Source organism: Brachycentrus maculatus, unplaced genomic scaffold, assembly GCF_059751285.1.
Source record: "Brachycentrus maculatus isolate JH-2025_06_01 unplaced genomic scaffold, ASM5975128v1 h1tg001744l, whole genome shotgun sequence".
NCBI classification, from domain to species: Eukaryota; Metazoa; Arthropoda; class Insecta; order Trichoptera; family Brachycentridae; genus Brachycentrus; species Brachycentrus maculatus.
In genome coordinates this window covers 1-17,565 of record NW_028282343.1, presented here as the reverse complement: position 1 = coordinate 17,565, position 17,565 = coordinate 1, and the positions used below count along the sequence as shown (strand labels likewise).

The window sequence follows — 17,565 nt, the reverse complement described above, 5'->3', positions numbered from 1 at the left end:
TAGTTTTTTCCACATGAATTTTTATATGACCAGCGATCGGGTTTCGTTGTAACCGACATCATCAGCCTGGTGTCGGTTACGATGAAACCCGGTCGTTATTCAAATAAAATTAATGTGGAAAAAAACTACATCGTTGTTATATTATTCTATAAAATACAGTTCCACCAAGAAATGTCAGTACAAAACTTAAATCTAATAATTATGTAGTTTTTTCTACATTTTGTGGAAAAAAGTATATACTTAGGTACATAGTTGTTGTTTTATTTTTTTTAAATAGAACAATTGTAAAAGACCACTATTGAGTTTATTAATGTAAACACGACTTGTCTCGAGAACTACAGATGTTCTTATCAACAAGTGAAAATGAAAACAGATTGTATTTTTTTTCTCTTCCATTTTTTTTGCACCCTGCTTATAAATGCAAGGTCATGCTACGGGTAAGCGATTCTTACACTTTTACTATAGTGCTTTCCAGTATGCATTATGTGGGAGAGAAAAAAAGAGGGTAGAGCAGCGTTCAGCCACTCCACATTACTAAATTTTAGCTCCGTAAATTGTCCGCCTCCGTAGTGTAATGGTCAGCACGCTCGGCTACCGTTCTGGAGGTCCCGGGTTCGATTCCCAGGGGGGGTCTAATAAATATAAGTGATTTCTTCACTCTAATATTTATTCAATATTACCCTGGACTGGTACCTGAGGCGGAGGGCTGATCACCTTTCCTTCGTGTTTTAACGATCAAGATAACACTGCGTTTATATGATGCAGTGCCCTATGCACCATTGGGGTGCGGATGAGGGTTCGAACGAATGAAATATAAGTCACAGTTGTTCTACAATTCCCGGCTCCGACGTTTATCCTTCTTCATTGTAGTTTTTAATCTCCACAACTATACTTTCCAGGTAGTCCAAGTACAACTTGGTGACGAATCCGCTTCTTAGCATCTCCTGCGGGTTCAGGGAGTCGATGTTATGAGCATCACACTCCAGTTGGAAAATCCACCTGTTTCGCTCAAACATTGGGCAAGATCTCAGTACGTGTTCCACAGACTGAGCAGTGCAGTGGTACCATCACACAGAAACAGATTGTATTAAAACAGAACTTTCTTTTACCAAATAAAAATCAAAAATGGATTGACATCATCACAACGTGGTTGCCGAATCGATTTATGAAGTTACTTAAAATGTTGTTCTCAAACTTATTTTTTGATACAAGTATGTGCGCTAAATAAATAGGTCAATGACCTTTGATCAGGATTCCTTTTGTAGTTGGATATATGCTTACCATAATAGAGTTTTCAGATTGATGATCCCTTGACTTTTGACCCGCGTCTAAGATGAAATTCTAGACCTCTACTTACCTCAAATTCCATCCTAACGAATAGGCTATCTGTTACCTGTGTGATAATATAGTCTTGTACAATTTTGAGGTTGAGTTTCACGTCAGGTATGATGAAAGCGCAGGGAGCATTGGAATGTTGTCCTGCCGAGGGGATGAGGGAGATTCCACCCTGTCTGAGTTTGGAAACTATCGTTTTATTTATTGAAAATAAGTCGGGTGAAAACACCTTAAAAAATATTAAGAAAAATCGTTTTAAAATAAATAAATGATAAAATATCAAGTACACAAGGGACTAGTCGTTTTATCATTCATATTCTTTTCTTTAAAAAAAGATAAATATTTCTGTTATTATTATTTACACAAATATTTCAATTTCATACTTTTTCTGTGTCAATAGTGTCAATCAAATTGTGGTAGAGTGGGTTCGAACCGAGGAACTCTGACTTAAGAGTCCGCGACACTAACCACGGGACCACAACCCGACATCAAATTAAAAAGTGGTTATAAACAAGTATTATGTTTTTATCCACAGTCTATTATTCCCACTTCTAACCTGACCACTTTCAACCATTTGAAATGCTTGGTCAAATCAAGTTTTCCTCGGTGTTTCTCTGCTTTTAATAGCAACCACATGTTATTTCCTAATGTTCTTTCTTCAATCATTATCAATCACATGCCCAAACCATCTCAACACAACTTTCTTGATTGTATCGATAACGCTTATCTCAGCCTTGCATTCTTTCCTTATATCACCAATTAAATATCTATCAAACATCGTTTTACCGCACATTCATTAGTTATTTTTCAAATTTTAAGATAAATATTTGTGTTTTATTATTTAATAAAAATACTTCAGTTTCATTTCTGTGACCCTGATAGGCTCATTATTTAAAATAGGTATCAAATTGTGGTGGATTGGGTTCGAACCAAGAAACTCTGACTCAAGAGTCCGCGACTCTAACCACGGGACCACAACCCGACACTTTTCGACTGCTACGTTTTATATTATCATTATTATACAAATCGTTGTTTTATATAATAATAAAAACCAATAATTAGTGAATTGAAAGTAATGCTCGATACCGATGACATACATGAGCCACAATGATATACCGGATATGGTCTGATAGATTCGCGCCACTTTACAATGCCGTACTTCCGTTTGGCGGGAATTCTATATTTGTTGGGACGCCTCATTGGTTACATTAATTACGCTCATATCGGGAGAGTGGCTTTAATCCAATGTACTGCTCAATATTTTCACTGCCTGTTTGAAAAACATACTCTTTTAATTAATTTAATTCATTATTAAAACATAAAATTAACACTTGCATAGTACCAATCATTGAAATCTAAAAATTGAAAACAAGCTTCTGGGAATTTCCCAGTATGTAAAATAATTCGAGGATTTTTAATTCATTGAAAATATAAGGGTCTCGATCAAATTAAAAAAAAAAAACTCAAAACAATCATAGATACTTGGCCAGGAGTCGAAATGATCAGTGGGTGTGTAAGAGGAGATGCATGAATCTGGAAGAGGTGAAGATTGTTGGAAAATACAGAGTGGCGTGGCGTTATATTCCCTGTGTCTACCCCTGCGAGAAAGCGGCGTGATTATTATTTTTTTGATAAACAAAACATAATTTACATCATTTTTGACATCTCAACATAGATGAAGAAGAATATAGAAGTCTGGGCATTTACAGGACTAACGACCGTCATAGGCTGGTTTCGTGAACATTCACTAATTCTACCCATGATTGACAATCACACTACTAAAATTCTTGAAACTCCTAAATAATTGATCAAACTCGAAACAAGGTATGCGAGAGTTCCTAGAGACTTTTATGATGGGATGGGGAAAGCTTTTATTAAGCAGAAAAATCTTTTGTCAGGTCCGAATCTTGGATTATATTCACAATTAGAGATGATCCAGATTTGTGAACAAGTATTTGAACACACTCACAAAATGCTGTAAATATAAGTTAATTCAGGATATAAACATTGTTGAAGTATTTTAGGACATTTCACCTTGAAGAGGTGACCGAAAGGATGTAAACAATGTCAATATCGTGATATCATCCTTGGTATGTGTGTATGCGACACGAGACGCCATTAAAATACCAACATACCGAATTCGTATAAATATTTCAATAGTATTCATGTATTTACCATTACACAATCCGCCCGAGGTGATTTGACAATATTCATAATGACATAAATATTTACAATTTAAGTGGGAAGTGGGAGATGATACCTGAACACATAGGTTTAAAATTTTAGTATTATTTTTTTACATCTCATCAAAGATGAAGAAGAATATGGAAGTCTGGGGTTTTACGGGGCTGACGACCGTCATAGGCTGGTTTAAGTGATCACTTTACACACGTGTAACATTCACCAATTCTACTTAAAAGCTTCCTTACATCTCACCAATAGATGTCTCTAGTGAAGTTCTAGTGATTCAAGAACAAGGTTTCTAAATTGGTTCATATATACAGAACTTCCAAGAATTTGAGTAGTGTGGTTGTCAATAATGGGTAGAATTGGTGAATGTTACACGTGTGTAAAGTGATCACTTAAACCCGCCTATGACGGTCGTCAGCCCCGTAAATGCCCAGACTTCCATATTCTTCTTCATCTTTGATGAGATGTCAAAAAATAATATGAAAATAACACCTGTAATTAGAGAGAATCCAGATTTTGTGAACAAGTATTTGGACATACTCAAAATGTTGTAATTAAAATTTTAGTTTTACTTGGTAAATACCACTATTACTTAAAATCTAGTGAGACACTCTTTTCGGTGCAAATACCGTATTTGAACCTAATTCTTGATTTTAGAGTAGGGTACGTTGAATTTGTGTAAGAAATAGTAGTATTTACCGAGTAAAACTTAAATTAAAAATGGATAGATTTTACCACAAGTGACTGCCGAATCCATTAATGAAAATTTAATATAAGTATCGGGTTGTGGTCCCGTGGTTAGTGTTGCGGACTCTTAAGTCAGAGTTTCTCAGTTCGAACCCACTCTACCACAATTTGATACCTATTTCTAATAATGAGCCATTTAGGATCACAAAAATAGCATGAAATTGAAATATTTGTGTAAATAATAAAAACACAATTATTTCCCTTTTTTTAATGAAAAATAAAAAATTTTCATGAAAAATACCAATGTCTCCTAAAATCTATCGTGACACATGTTTCGATGCATTCCGTATCATTTTCAAAACCGTATGATGATACCACAAATTATGCGAAATGCATCGAAACACGTGTCATAATAGATTTAAAAAATTGTGGTGTTTACCAAGTAAAAGTTAAATTAAAAATAAATGATGTATTTTGAAATACTTCTAGAACTTATCATCACATATGATGATATGTTTTAGTGATATTGCTTTCATTTTAATGGCAGTGCGATTTTAAAAATATGTATTTCTGCAAAAATATGTATTATATAAAGTGGAAAAATCTTCGAAAGCTAGGATTAAAAAATAATCAAACTTTTTGTTATTGTATACCTTGGAACACTAATAAGGTAAGTTTAAGTTATGTTTTGATGCTTAAAACTTTTCCGAAAGAGAAGATTGTATTTTTTATCATACTTTTTTAGTTGTTAACTTTATTCAGATTTTTATTTATTTAAATGTATGATTATTAGATTTTTAGACGCAAGTTGCGAAGTTTTATGGGTTTAGGAACAATTTTGTATTTTTTTTTGTTAAAAAAAAACTTTGATTATTATTATATTTGCCTCAACTTGAAATGAAACGTCTATCGTTTTTATACAAAAGAAAATGGAAATCTGTGAACCCCAGGGCTTGACTAATACACGTATATAACGTTTACTATTCAGCCTTTTTTTTTTTAATTACCTAACGTCCAAGTGACTGTGAAGTCTAGCTATGGCTTATGAAACACCGCTTATCATGACCCTACTCAGGCTTTAACTTTTTAAGTTTCATAGCCTATGCCTACTCGTGAGTGGATTTACTCTTTATGTTTAAAGTTACTATAATTTCATGTAATTCATGAGTGAAAATTCTAGGCAAAAACACTTGCGCACTATTCTGCCAATTTTTGAAAGTTGTATATACGCAATGGTCTTGAATTCCTTTCACATGTGGGTAGCATTTCAATAGATTTGGAAGTATGACTGATAATGGCAAAATTTGTGAAATACTTTTAGCTTATTCCAATTTGGATCAGCAGAAATGGAGTAAACCTTCATCGCACCGGTTTCAAAAAAGATATTCTTAACTTGCCTATGGGTATATACGCGGTTAATAACCTGTCATAGGCTGGTTAAGTGATCACTTTATACCCGTGTAACGTCCATGACTGACAACAACATTACTCAAAATTTTGGAAGTCATACATATGTATATCATATCATGAAACATGTTTGAGTTCACGGCAGCATCTATGGTTGATTCGAGAAAGCTTTTATTTAGCATAGACCCTTTCATTAAAATTTATGCAAGATTTTAGGTATTTTTATTTGTATAGTGGACTTCTGGATCTTTTTAAATAAAAGGTTGATACATACATAGAATGAAAGGATTTGTTTTATAGGTTTTACAAATCCGACTTGCTTTAAAACCTTGTAAACGATGCCAATTGAGTTCTTGTAGGGTTTAAAAAAAAACGATAGAGTTTAACGTCTCAGAAAAAAAATTAGTAAAAGTCTTACAAAGTTATTTATATTCTCGTCAAGTTTATTTCTGAAGAGAAAAATATGTAATACCGGCGACCCATTAGTTCATTTTAAAATCATAATGCAGTTCATGATAAAATGCACTTCCCTGCGTTTACGTGTTAAAATTGTAGTAAGACCGTCGAACTTTTCCAAACGTAGTCTTTATGAAGTTATGTCTAAAAAATATATATTTAATATATTTAAAAAAAATATATTATTCTCAATAGTATTCATATTTAAAGCATTTACTATGTGGTTAGTCATTTTACTTATTTATTTATCAACAAAAATGTTAATAATAGTATCTAGTATATACCTACTCATCGAGATTTTTATGTCTACCGGTTTTGAGACGTACCCGTATCTTAGTCAGGACAATCACTACTACAGCATGCAAACAATACCATCATTAACCACCATAGCACCATTTACACACTTAAAACTACACATTTAAACATTTTGTGTAGTTTTAAGTGCGTAAATGGTGCTTTGGTGGTGAAGGGTGGTATTGTTTGAATGCTGTAGTAGTGATTATCCTGACTAAGATACGGGTACGTCTCGAAACCGGTAGTCATAAAAATCTCGGTGAGTGGGTATATACTAGGTACTATTATTAACATTTTTGTAAATAAATAAATAAGTAAAAATGACTAACCACAAAGTAAATGCTTTAAATATGAATAATATTGAGAATAAAATAATTTGGAATTATTTAATACGCTAATACTAGAAAACGTCGTACGTCAGGTACCTCTCGAAACCGGTAGACATAAAAATCTCGGTGAGTGGTTATATACTAATATTATTAACATTAAAAAAAAAATAAGTAAAAATGACTAACCAAAAAGTAAATGCTTTAAATATGAATAATATTAAGAATAAAATATTTTGGAATTATTGAATACGCTTATACTAGAAAAAAAATGTATTTATAAATTTATGAATATTCCTTTATTGTCGGAAACTGGGCTAGCCTTTATAAAGTAGATTTTCATGTTCATTGTCGTGGTGTTTAACTGAATGGGAGGCCAACCCTCGTCAAAGCTCGGGGTTGGAGCTTACCCTTTTGATCCAAGAAAATATTACGTGGGGTGGAACCTAAAGGGGAGGAAAAAATGCCGAATTAACACCTCCTCATCTAATCTGATGTTCTGTTAATTGGTTGGTAGAAATAACAAGTCGATTGAAAATATAAAAATCAACTTTAATTACGACATTTTGAGTGTGTCCAAATACTTGTTCACTAAATCTGGATTAACACCAATTACAGGAGTTATTCTCATATTCTTTTTTTGACATCTCTTCAAAGATGAAGAAGAATATGGAAGTCTGGGCATTTACGGGGCTGACAACCGACGTCATCACTTTACACACGTGTAACATTTACCAATTCTACCCATTATTGACAACCACACTACTCAAATTCTAGCATATGACGGTCGTCAGCCCCGCAAATGCCCAGACTTCCATATACTTCTTCATCTTCGATGAGATGTCAAAAAATAACTTTAATTACATTGTAAGTCTAGGTATTTACAGGGTTTACGACCTATCATTCTTCTTCTAACCCTTATCCGCACCCAATGGTGCATAGGGCACTGCATCGTTTTGACGCAGTGTTATCACAGGACCAACCTGCCGATGGTTATGCCTGTAGGAAGAGCTACCGCTATGTTGAACAATATCTCATTGGATATTAATCTGTTCCATGTGTCTGAAGGAGTTTTCCGAAGCGGGATTCTTCTACACCTTTAGCAAAAGTTTTCTTTTTCAATTTTGTTATTTTTTTATTCGAGAATTCTACAGTTTTACATTTAGTAAAAGTATATAATAAAAAAAAGTTACATTAATAAAAATAAAGCCAACTAAACAATTCCATGATAGTTCTTGCATATATTTTATTTTTATGTATACGATTTAAATTTTTTAATGTTTGTTATATTTATATTAATTGAAATAAATAAATTGAATTGAATTGAATCAAATCTTGATCGTTACTTCCATGAAGGCAAGGTGACTGACTAGTCCAGGGTAATATAATATTAAATAATATTAATAATAGTCTAAAGTTACCAATATTTATTTTTAATTCCCCCCGCCCTGAGAATCAACCCCGGGACCTCCAGCACGATAGCTAAACATGCTAACCATTACACCACGGAGGCGAGCTATCATACTCTGGTTTAAATTATCACTTTATATAACTTACAAGCGCCCATGGTGTAGTATTAAACGAATATTGGGCTAAATGAATTATTCAAATTTATTATTATTAACAATACTTCTATATTGCCAACCACTCAACTCAAATTCTTGGTAGTTCTATATATGAACCAATTTCAAAACGTTGTTCTTGAGTTACTAGAACTTCACTAGAGACATCTATCGGTGAGATGAAAAGAAGCTTTTTATTGAGCAGAAACTCTTTTATTAGTATATATATATATTTAATGCCCAGACTTTCATATTCTTCTTCATCATTGATAAGATATCAAAAATAATATGAAAAATAACTCCCATAATCGGAGATAATCCAGATTTGTGAACAAGTATTTGGACACACTCAAAATGCTCAAAAAACTAAATAATAATTTATATGTAAATATAAATTTATATATATATATATATATATATATATATATATATATATATATATATATATATATATATATATATATATATATATATATATATATATATATATATATATATATATATATATATATATATATATATATATATATATATATATATATATATATATATATATATATATATATATATATATATATATATATATATATATATATATATATATATATATATATATATATATATATATATATATATATATATATATATATATATATATATATATATATATTTGTGTGTATTTTAAAATTGTGGGTCAGTGACGTATTACATAAGTAGGGAAGTAATTAGCTATATTTCAATTGACTCCAAAGCCAAAATTTATTATCCTCGGTAAGCCGTAATCCATGAAAACGATTCATCTATAATGTTTCAGTCCATAGAAAATAATTTATTTTACCATTCCGGACAGAATAAATCCAATTTGTGATTAATCCATTTAAAAGATCGTGGAGTTCCTCGAAAACCTTATCCACCTCCTTTATTTTATTACATCACCCCTACATAATGTACAAATAAATCTTTCATTTCGTAAGAAAGAGTTCGACATTTTTATTCATTCAAAAAACGATGATTTGATAAAACGTGAAAGTAAATAGGAAATCACGTAAATACAACAGAATAGAGCCTCCGTAAAGCTTCGGTAACGTTTTTTTTTTCAAACGCGTTCGTAATGAAAGCTTTTTTTAAATATGAAATTGGAAATTTTGCGATAATATTTTATTTTTATGGTCAAAATAATTACGGACTCATGAAAAGATTTATTTTAAGGAATATCGATTTTGAATTAAACTCACTTTAGGTCGTTGATCTTTATATTTTTTACTGGTACCATACCACTGGTATATTAACGTTTTACAAATCAAATTATCAAATCAAATTGGATGTTATACAAGACAAATTGGTTGTTTGAACAAAAAATAGTTAGAATTAAAAAAAAATGTTCTTATTATTACTACATATACCGTCAGTGTGAAAACTTGCCCACATCTTTTCTTCTTAAGACTTGCAAGTGTTAGTCGTCAAGTTGCCTAGCCTGCGTGGCGCACTGTCATAGTCTGTGCGTGGGGTGTGTTACTCAAGTTTTCAGACAATATTTTCAATACTAATTTATTATTAGATTAAAACCAATATTTTTAGCTTTTCCACTTTTTTTATTTGACCAGTGACCGGGTTTCGTCGTTACCGACATCATCAGACTGGTATTAACAAAATATTGGTTTTAATCTAATAATAAATTAAAAATGCAATTCCATCACGAAGTGTCAGTGGATAATATAAATCTTTTCAATACTACTTTGAATATATTTGTGAAAATTCTTACTTATTTTATATAATATAAGTAAAATGTAGCGTCGAATTTGAAATGAAAACTTGTCAAACCAGTTTGTCAAACCTTGTCAACAACTTGTCATAAAGGTTCCATCGCCAAAAAGGTTTTAGAACCACTGTTTTAAATAATTGTTTTAGAATGACTGAGTCTAAGGCGTGTATTCAATAATATTATAGATTGGGGAGTTTCTGGTAAAACTTAGCTTCCTGGTTCAACTCAAATAAATTACATGCCCTAAATTGGAAATCTATTTTTAGATTCGAAACGAGGAAATTTATCTCAAATCTCAAGTATGCGTTGACGTTCGTATATGAGGAATGTCAATAAAGCCAAGTCACAAACCCTCTTCAAATTGAAATTCGAAACATACCAGCATTTTACGTAATATAACACATGGTTTTATGTTATACGAGGTGATGTAAACAATATTCGATCCAATGAGTGGGTGACATATATATATTCTATTATTAAACTCTTCAATTCTTAATTGAGAATATCACGAACAAAACTTATTTCGTAAATTTTTCGCGAGTAAAATATATAAATATATTTATTTAATTATTTCATCATATCGTAGTCGTACAGGAGAAAGTGACCAACTGACAAAACGTAAAATGTTCAGTAGGGCCATTCAAATCACTTTTGCTAGGCAAGAAAATAAACATCAATGCAGTTAGTCATTTTTAACAAGTCAATATATTATACTTCCAAGTTTAAAATCCTTTGAGATTTTTTCAGGGCAATATTAAGCTAGTAAGATATCAAATAGTGAATGATCACGTTTTTGCAAATAAATTTACTGGTCACTTTCTCCTGTATGACTACGATATGCGTAATTACTTTCATAAAAGTAGACTGAATACAGTCGACATGCGATGCACCCTCAAACGAATGTGCGGCAAAACGATAAATGCAGTGGCGTGCACAGAGTTTTTAATCAGGGTAGGTTTTGGGGTTGGGAAATGATAAGGCATTGGTCCTATTTCTATATGGAACGCGAGTATTCCAGGGTAGGCACTGCTTTTCTGTATGTGTATCTTTTCTGTAAGTATGTGAGGTCCTAATCCTGGATTATAATCACACACATGAGAAACGCCAGAAAATACCATTTTCCAGATAATCCAGATTTTGTGAACAAGTATTAGGACACACTCAAAATGTTGTAAATCATTCTTTTCAATAAATCTTTTATCCTTTCAGATTTTCTCGACCTCTCCTCACGACTGCAGCGGTCCTTACTGTCATCATCATGATCGTCGGAGTCCTGGGAAACCTGTTGACAATAGTAGCACTCCTAAAATGTCCTAAAGTGAGAAACGTGGCTGCCGCGTTTATCATCAGGTAATAATTCCTTGAATTGCGTGAAAAAACTGAAAGGAGTAAATATTTGAATTAAAGGAAGTTTAATATTATGATGTTGTCTCAATTTATGCGAAGAGATTATGAAGTTTAAGCATTTAATTAATGTTTTACTTAGTTAATACCACTATTTCTTAAAATCTACTGTGACACGTGTTTCGATGCATTCCGCATCATTTTCAAACACCGTATGTGAAGCTAATTCTAGATATTAGAGTTGGGTCCTTGGGACGTTGAAGGTTGAAGAGGGGGTAGGAGCTGTTTCTTATTTTTATTTATCAATTTAATAGATACCCATCTCTCTTAGTATGAAATAATGTATAAAATAATGAAATCTGTATTTTCATATTACCTGTAGAAACATTTTTTCGTTTCTGCGAAATTATGCATTAAAAAAATTAATAATATCGTGTTTTTTTCAGTTTGTGCGTGGCGGACTTCATCTTCTGTTTGGTGGTCCTTCCTTTCGCTATTTCCCAGTACACTTCGGGAACCTGGAATCACGGGAATGCGCTGTGCAGAGCGATTCCCTTCATGAGATATGGGAACGTGGGAGTCTCGCTTCTCAGCATAGCTCTCATCACAGTTAATAGGTAACGTTAAAATAAATCATCAATATTTCATGTAATTATTATTTTATTTTTATGATATTTCAACATACATGAAGAAAAATTTGGAAGTCTGGGCATTAACGGGGCTTATCGTCATAAGCTGGTTTAAGTGATCACTTTACACAGGTGTAACATTCACTAATTCTTCCCATGCAATCATGGGAAGAATTACAACCACACTACATAAATTCTTGGATGTTTTATATAAACATATGATCCAATTTCGAAATCACTAGAATTTCACTAAAGGTGAGATGAAAATAAAAGCCATCAATATTTAAAGTTAAAATATATTTAGTACACATATCCATTTGGTTAGATTTGCTTCACTTAGGAGTTATTTATCGTGATTTTTAATGGTATCATGACATTGATGGAGAAGTGTATTATTAGATACCAAAATACAAAACCAAACTATTCCAACATAACTTTAAATATTTGGGAACCGAATACTTAAAACTCCTTCTTAAAATAGTTTTCCTTTATTGTTCTACGTGTTTCTTTACTTTTTCACTTTGCTAAAGTAAAAATTACATAAAAAATGCGTAGATTTGACTACAATGTGGCTGCCGAATCAATTACCGAATTTCTAAATAGTTTACACTCAACTCATTATAATAAAACACTCATCTTATCATTCATTGTTCGCTTTGTGTAATGCCTTTTTTATAAACACATTAAAATATACATTATTTGTAAAAAAATATATTCAATATTTTATTTTACAGCTCTCGATGAATAAGAAGTAATTTGTTTTAATATGTGTATTATTTTCAGGTACATAATGATAGCTCACCATGGAATATACGCCAGGGTGTACAAGAAAGGGTGGATTGCCGCAATGATCGTCTTCAGTTGGCTCTTCAGCTATGGAATGCAGATACCAACCCTTATTGGAATTTGGGGTAAGAAATATTATTATGCCCAAAATGTCATTGACCGGCGAATTCCCGAGCAAGAATGATAAATTTCTCTCATCCGTTTTCAATACGATGACTTGTATTTGTGAAATCGATAAATATAGATATTTCGTATTATTCAACGTTATGACTTTTTAAAAATATTTGTCTGTGAATGATATGCGTATAGGGGAAAAGAGGGAGGTCGCTTATAAATTGTGGAAAAAAAACTTTTTAACATAGATGAAGAAGAATAAGGAAGTCAGGGTATTAACAAGGCTTATGACCTGTCATAGGCTGTTTTTTTAGAAAAAAAATCATTTAGTGATTAGGTAATTTACAAATTTTACAAAACAAAGAGATTTTACATATTAACTATATAAGACATATTGAAAGTGTTTTCAAAGACATATTGAAAACACTGTAGTTTTCAAAGACATATTTGTGTCGGGTTGTGGTCCCGTGGTTAGTGTCGTGGACTCTTAAGTCAGAGTTTCTCGGTTCGAACCCCTCTATGGCAATTTGAAACCTATTTCTTATAATGAGCCGCTTAGGCTCACAGAAACAATATGAAATTGAAATATTTGTGAAAATCATAAAAACATAAAATAAAAAAAATTAAAAACATTATATGGGAAAAAAGGCAGTCATTCGCTGGTTAGATGATCACCTTACAAAAGAAAACATTCACCATTCTACTCATGAATGACAATCACTCTATTCAAATTTTTGAAACTTCCACGCATATCATTAATCTCATGGCGTTGTACACATGAGTTCACAAAAGCCATCTTCATATGTTGGATTAAGAAAGCTTTTATTTAGCACAGACCCTTTTTCAATGTATGCTAGATCCGAACCCCGGATTATTTTTATATACTGGGAAACTTTTGAAAACTTCATTATTAATTTTATGCAGCTAATAATTTGATCAGTTAATTTTGCAGCACTGTAATTATGAAAATATTGAAAATTGGAACCAACAGTATTTTTACACAGTATTTTGAGTGTATCCAGATCTTTGTTTAAAATCTGGGTTTGTCCACCGAGAAGTTATTTTAATATTCATATCTCAACTTATGGATATTGATGAATATGGAAGTTGAAAATCATGATTTCAAGCGTCTTCTGGTATGTAAAATAACTCGATAAGAAGAAACATTCTATGAAAGTGTTTGCAAAATTAATTTATACAACTTATCCAATTCAACCATACACAGTGCAGAGAACTTAAAAATTGAAGGAGAAATAAATCTTCCGAAATTTGAGTAGCGCGTTTGTAAATAATGAGTAAAATAGTGAATGTTACACGTGCATAAAGTGATCACTTAAACTAGCCTATCACAATTCTTCTCCTCTGCGTTAGGATATCAAAGCGTTTTTTTTGTTAATGCTCTTTCTTAAAAACAATTGATTATGTATATTAAATAAATTAACAAAAGTCACGAATGTTGTAGGTATGTTATACGCAATATTTGTGTATATACATATACCTAGTCTAAATCAGTTTTCTGTGTACGAACGAATAAATTAAATGTCAGAATGTCCTGAAATTTCCGTTTTCCATCAAAACATCGTCTAACACTTTGCTTTTATTATGAACACAAAGCGGCCCTAAGGCAAGTTTAGTTGAAAACTTTTGCATAGAAATAAGCTATTATTATTATTATTATTTCTTTCATCGTTCTAATATTTCCTTCTCCCGTAATTCCTCTCGACTTGAAATTTGGATTGACGAATTCCTCACAGGGATTGGGATCGCTTAAATGATTTTTTATATAAAATTTCAAGATTTAATTCACATCTCAATAAAGTTGAAGTTAAAGTTGAGTGTTATGAAATTGGTTAAATTCTTTGTATTTACGGGGCCTTCTGCCTGTCATTGGCTAGTTTAAACTGGAATATTAAACTTTTCCACCCAAAATTGTGTCGCCTACTTTCAAAATCCGCCAGATCCATGTAAGTCGATTTTACAAAAAATGCAAAATTCTCCGGCAACATTTATGTTCAAAACAAATGTCTATTATTAAATAAAATATTATGCTATGGAGAATTTTCCCATTTTTTTATAAAATTTTTCAGTACTTAAAAAAACACGAGACCCAAACCGAAAATGACATCATCTTATTTTTTACTTATCCCCGCTCTCTGATTGGCCGATATGGGTCAGAAGGCAAGTTCCATGAATATAGCAGAATTCGAAATACAACGCTGTTTTAAGCGTTTTTTAGCAGGGTTTTTAAGTATATAAATATTTAAAGCAATAAAACCCACAATCGGCAACTTGTTTAAACTGTTTTTTTTTTTGTTATTTCAGGGTCATTCGGATACGACGATAAACTTGGCACTTGCTCCATCAACGTGGACCGCTGGGGACGGTCTTCTAAGACGGCACTCTTCGTCATCGCCTTCCTCGTTCCATGCATCATCATCGTCATCTGTTACGCTAGAATTTTCTGGGTAGTTCACAGGTAATTTTTGCTTCAATTTCCTCTGCCTTTGTTGGGAAGGGTAACCTTTTTACTCGACTCATCGTTAATTGCGTGTTATATATATATATATATATATATATATATATATATATTTATAAATATATATATATATATATATATATATTATAGTATATATATATATATATATATATATATATATATATATATATATATATATATATATATATATATATATATAATATATATATATATATATATATATATATATATATAAATATATATATATATATGTATATATATATATATATATATATATATATATATATATATATATATATATAATATATATATATATATATATATATATATATATATATATATATATATATATATATATATATATATATATATATATATATATATATATATATATATATATATATATATATATATATATATATATATATATATATATATATATATAATATATATATATATAATATATATATATATATATTATATATGTATATATTTATATATATACATATAAACACATATTTTTATAATAAACAACACATTTATTTTTAAATTCTTTCAGACTCATTTTATTCTTCATACATTCAGGCATCTCATCATACATTTTAAAACCCTTACAACACATTAAACAATTTTATGACTCGGTTTTTTTCAACAATGGCAGTCTTATTCTATCCTTATTTCTAGAATTATGTTCATGAAATTTTTTGTTTTACACTATTGTATCCTTAAAATATTTGCGTAATTTATTGTTTCAAAATTTATATATAAAGATCATCATAATTAATTTTGGTCTCTTTTTTATAGATAACCAAATATACTTGTTACACAAATTGAACTTTTTGTAAAAAATGGAGTTCTGATACCATACCTTACAATGGTAGTTATAATGGCAATAATATTCGAGTTGGCAAAAGTAGACTGATTCCAGCTGAATGCAAAGACAAACTCAGTCACTGATAAGGACTGATAAGGGGAAAGTCTTATTATTGATATCCTTTAGTCAATAATTCATTACTTGATTTAGTTAAAATAATATTGTTCATGATGAAAAACAGTGGGATATATAATACTTTGTTCTTACTCTCTGAAGTGAAAACCCATCAAGGATATAGATAACGCCTTAATTGGAAATCCTATACCAGATACCGTGGACATAAAAACATTCACTGGCACTTGGATTCAACTGTAGAATGTTCGGACAATTCGACGTAGAAAGACAAGTAATCTGAGAAAGAAAACGTTCATTATTTCGTCTTGTTTAACAGAATATACTTTGATTAATATTTGTCGAAAAAATATAAATAAGTATATTTTCGTCTATCTTTTTCGTCAAAAATATAATCCAAATTGTGTTTTACTTTTATAGGTCGTTTTCATGTGTGAGTTCACGGCAGTTTATATTGTTGATGTGAATAATCGTTGGGTATTTATGAGGAGATGCATGAATTTGGAAGAGGTCATTGGTAGAATGGTGAATGTTACAAGTATATACGATCATGTACATGTACTAATATAAAATTCATTAAGTGGTTTAATACAAGTGCCTAATTTTTTTTTTAAATATTGATTATTATCTATACATTTTTGCCTTCAGTTCCGAAGCTCGCATGAGAAAGCACAACAAAGCTGCCCAGGCGGCCACAGCGAGCGCGGCGGTGGCCACGGTCAGCGGGCCCGTCACGGCGGCGCGGGCACGCGACTCCAGAGAGCTTAAAGCTCGCCGCAACGAGTGGAGGATCACCAAGATGGTGCTCGCCATCTTCCTCTCCTTCCTGGTGTGCTACCTGCCCATCACCATCGTCAAGGTGGCCGACAAGGAGGTGGCTTTCCCAGGTAAATTGGCAAACCCATTTTTCCAAGGGGAATCTTCGATGACAACAGACACTTGTCCGACTTACACGAACTGCTAAAAGTCAAGAGAACAAACAAATGATAGTAAGAGGTGAGCGTTAGGATGCCTCCCTCAAAAAAGTATTATAAAATGTATATATATATATATATATATATATATATATATATATATATATATATATATATATATATATATATATATATATATATATATATATATATATATATATATATATATATATATATATATATATATATAAATATATGAATGGGTGTGTATGTTTTATCTTTATAATAATTATTTAATATCATCCTGAACTAGTAC

General features: G+C 31.3%; 1 protein-coding gene across 1 annotated transcript in view; it reads left to right on the top strand.

Annotated features, from left to right (window-relative positions):
* Positions 1 to 17,222, top strand: part of LOC148298685 (G protein-coupled receptor moody-like) — a gene marked incomplete at its 3' end in the record, with an annotated part of 30,160 nt that extends 12,938 nt beyond the window's left edge. The window contains exons 2-6 of the mRNA XM_088276713.1: positions 11,229 to 11,369; positions 11,810 to 11,980; positions 12,776 to 12,903; positions 15,215 to 15,368; positions 16,984 to 17,222. Of these exons, the coding sequence (XP_088132839.1) occupies positions 11,229 to 11,369; positions 11,810 to 11,980; positions 12,776 to 12,903; positions 15,215 to 15,368; positions 16,984 to 17,222 (833 nt within the window). The remainder of the gene's footprint in view (positions 1 to 11,228; positions 11,370 to 11,809; positions 11,981 to 12,775; positions 12,904 to 15,214; positions 15,369 to 16,983) is intronic.
* Positions 17,223 to 17,565: the final 343 nt, after the last annotated feature.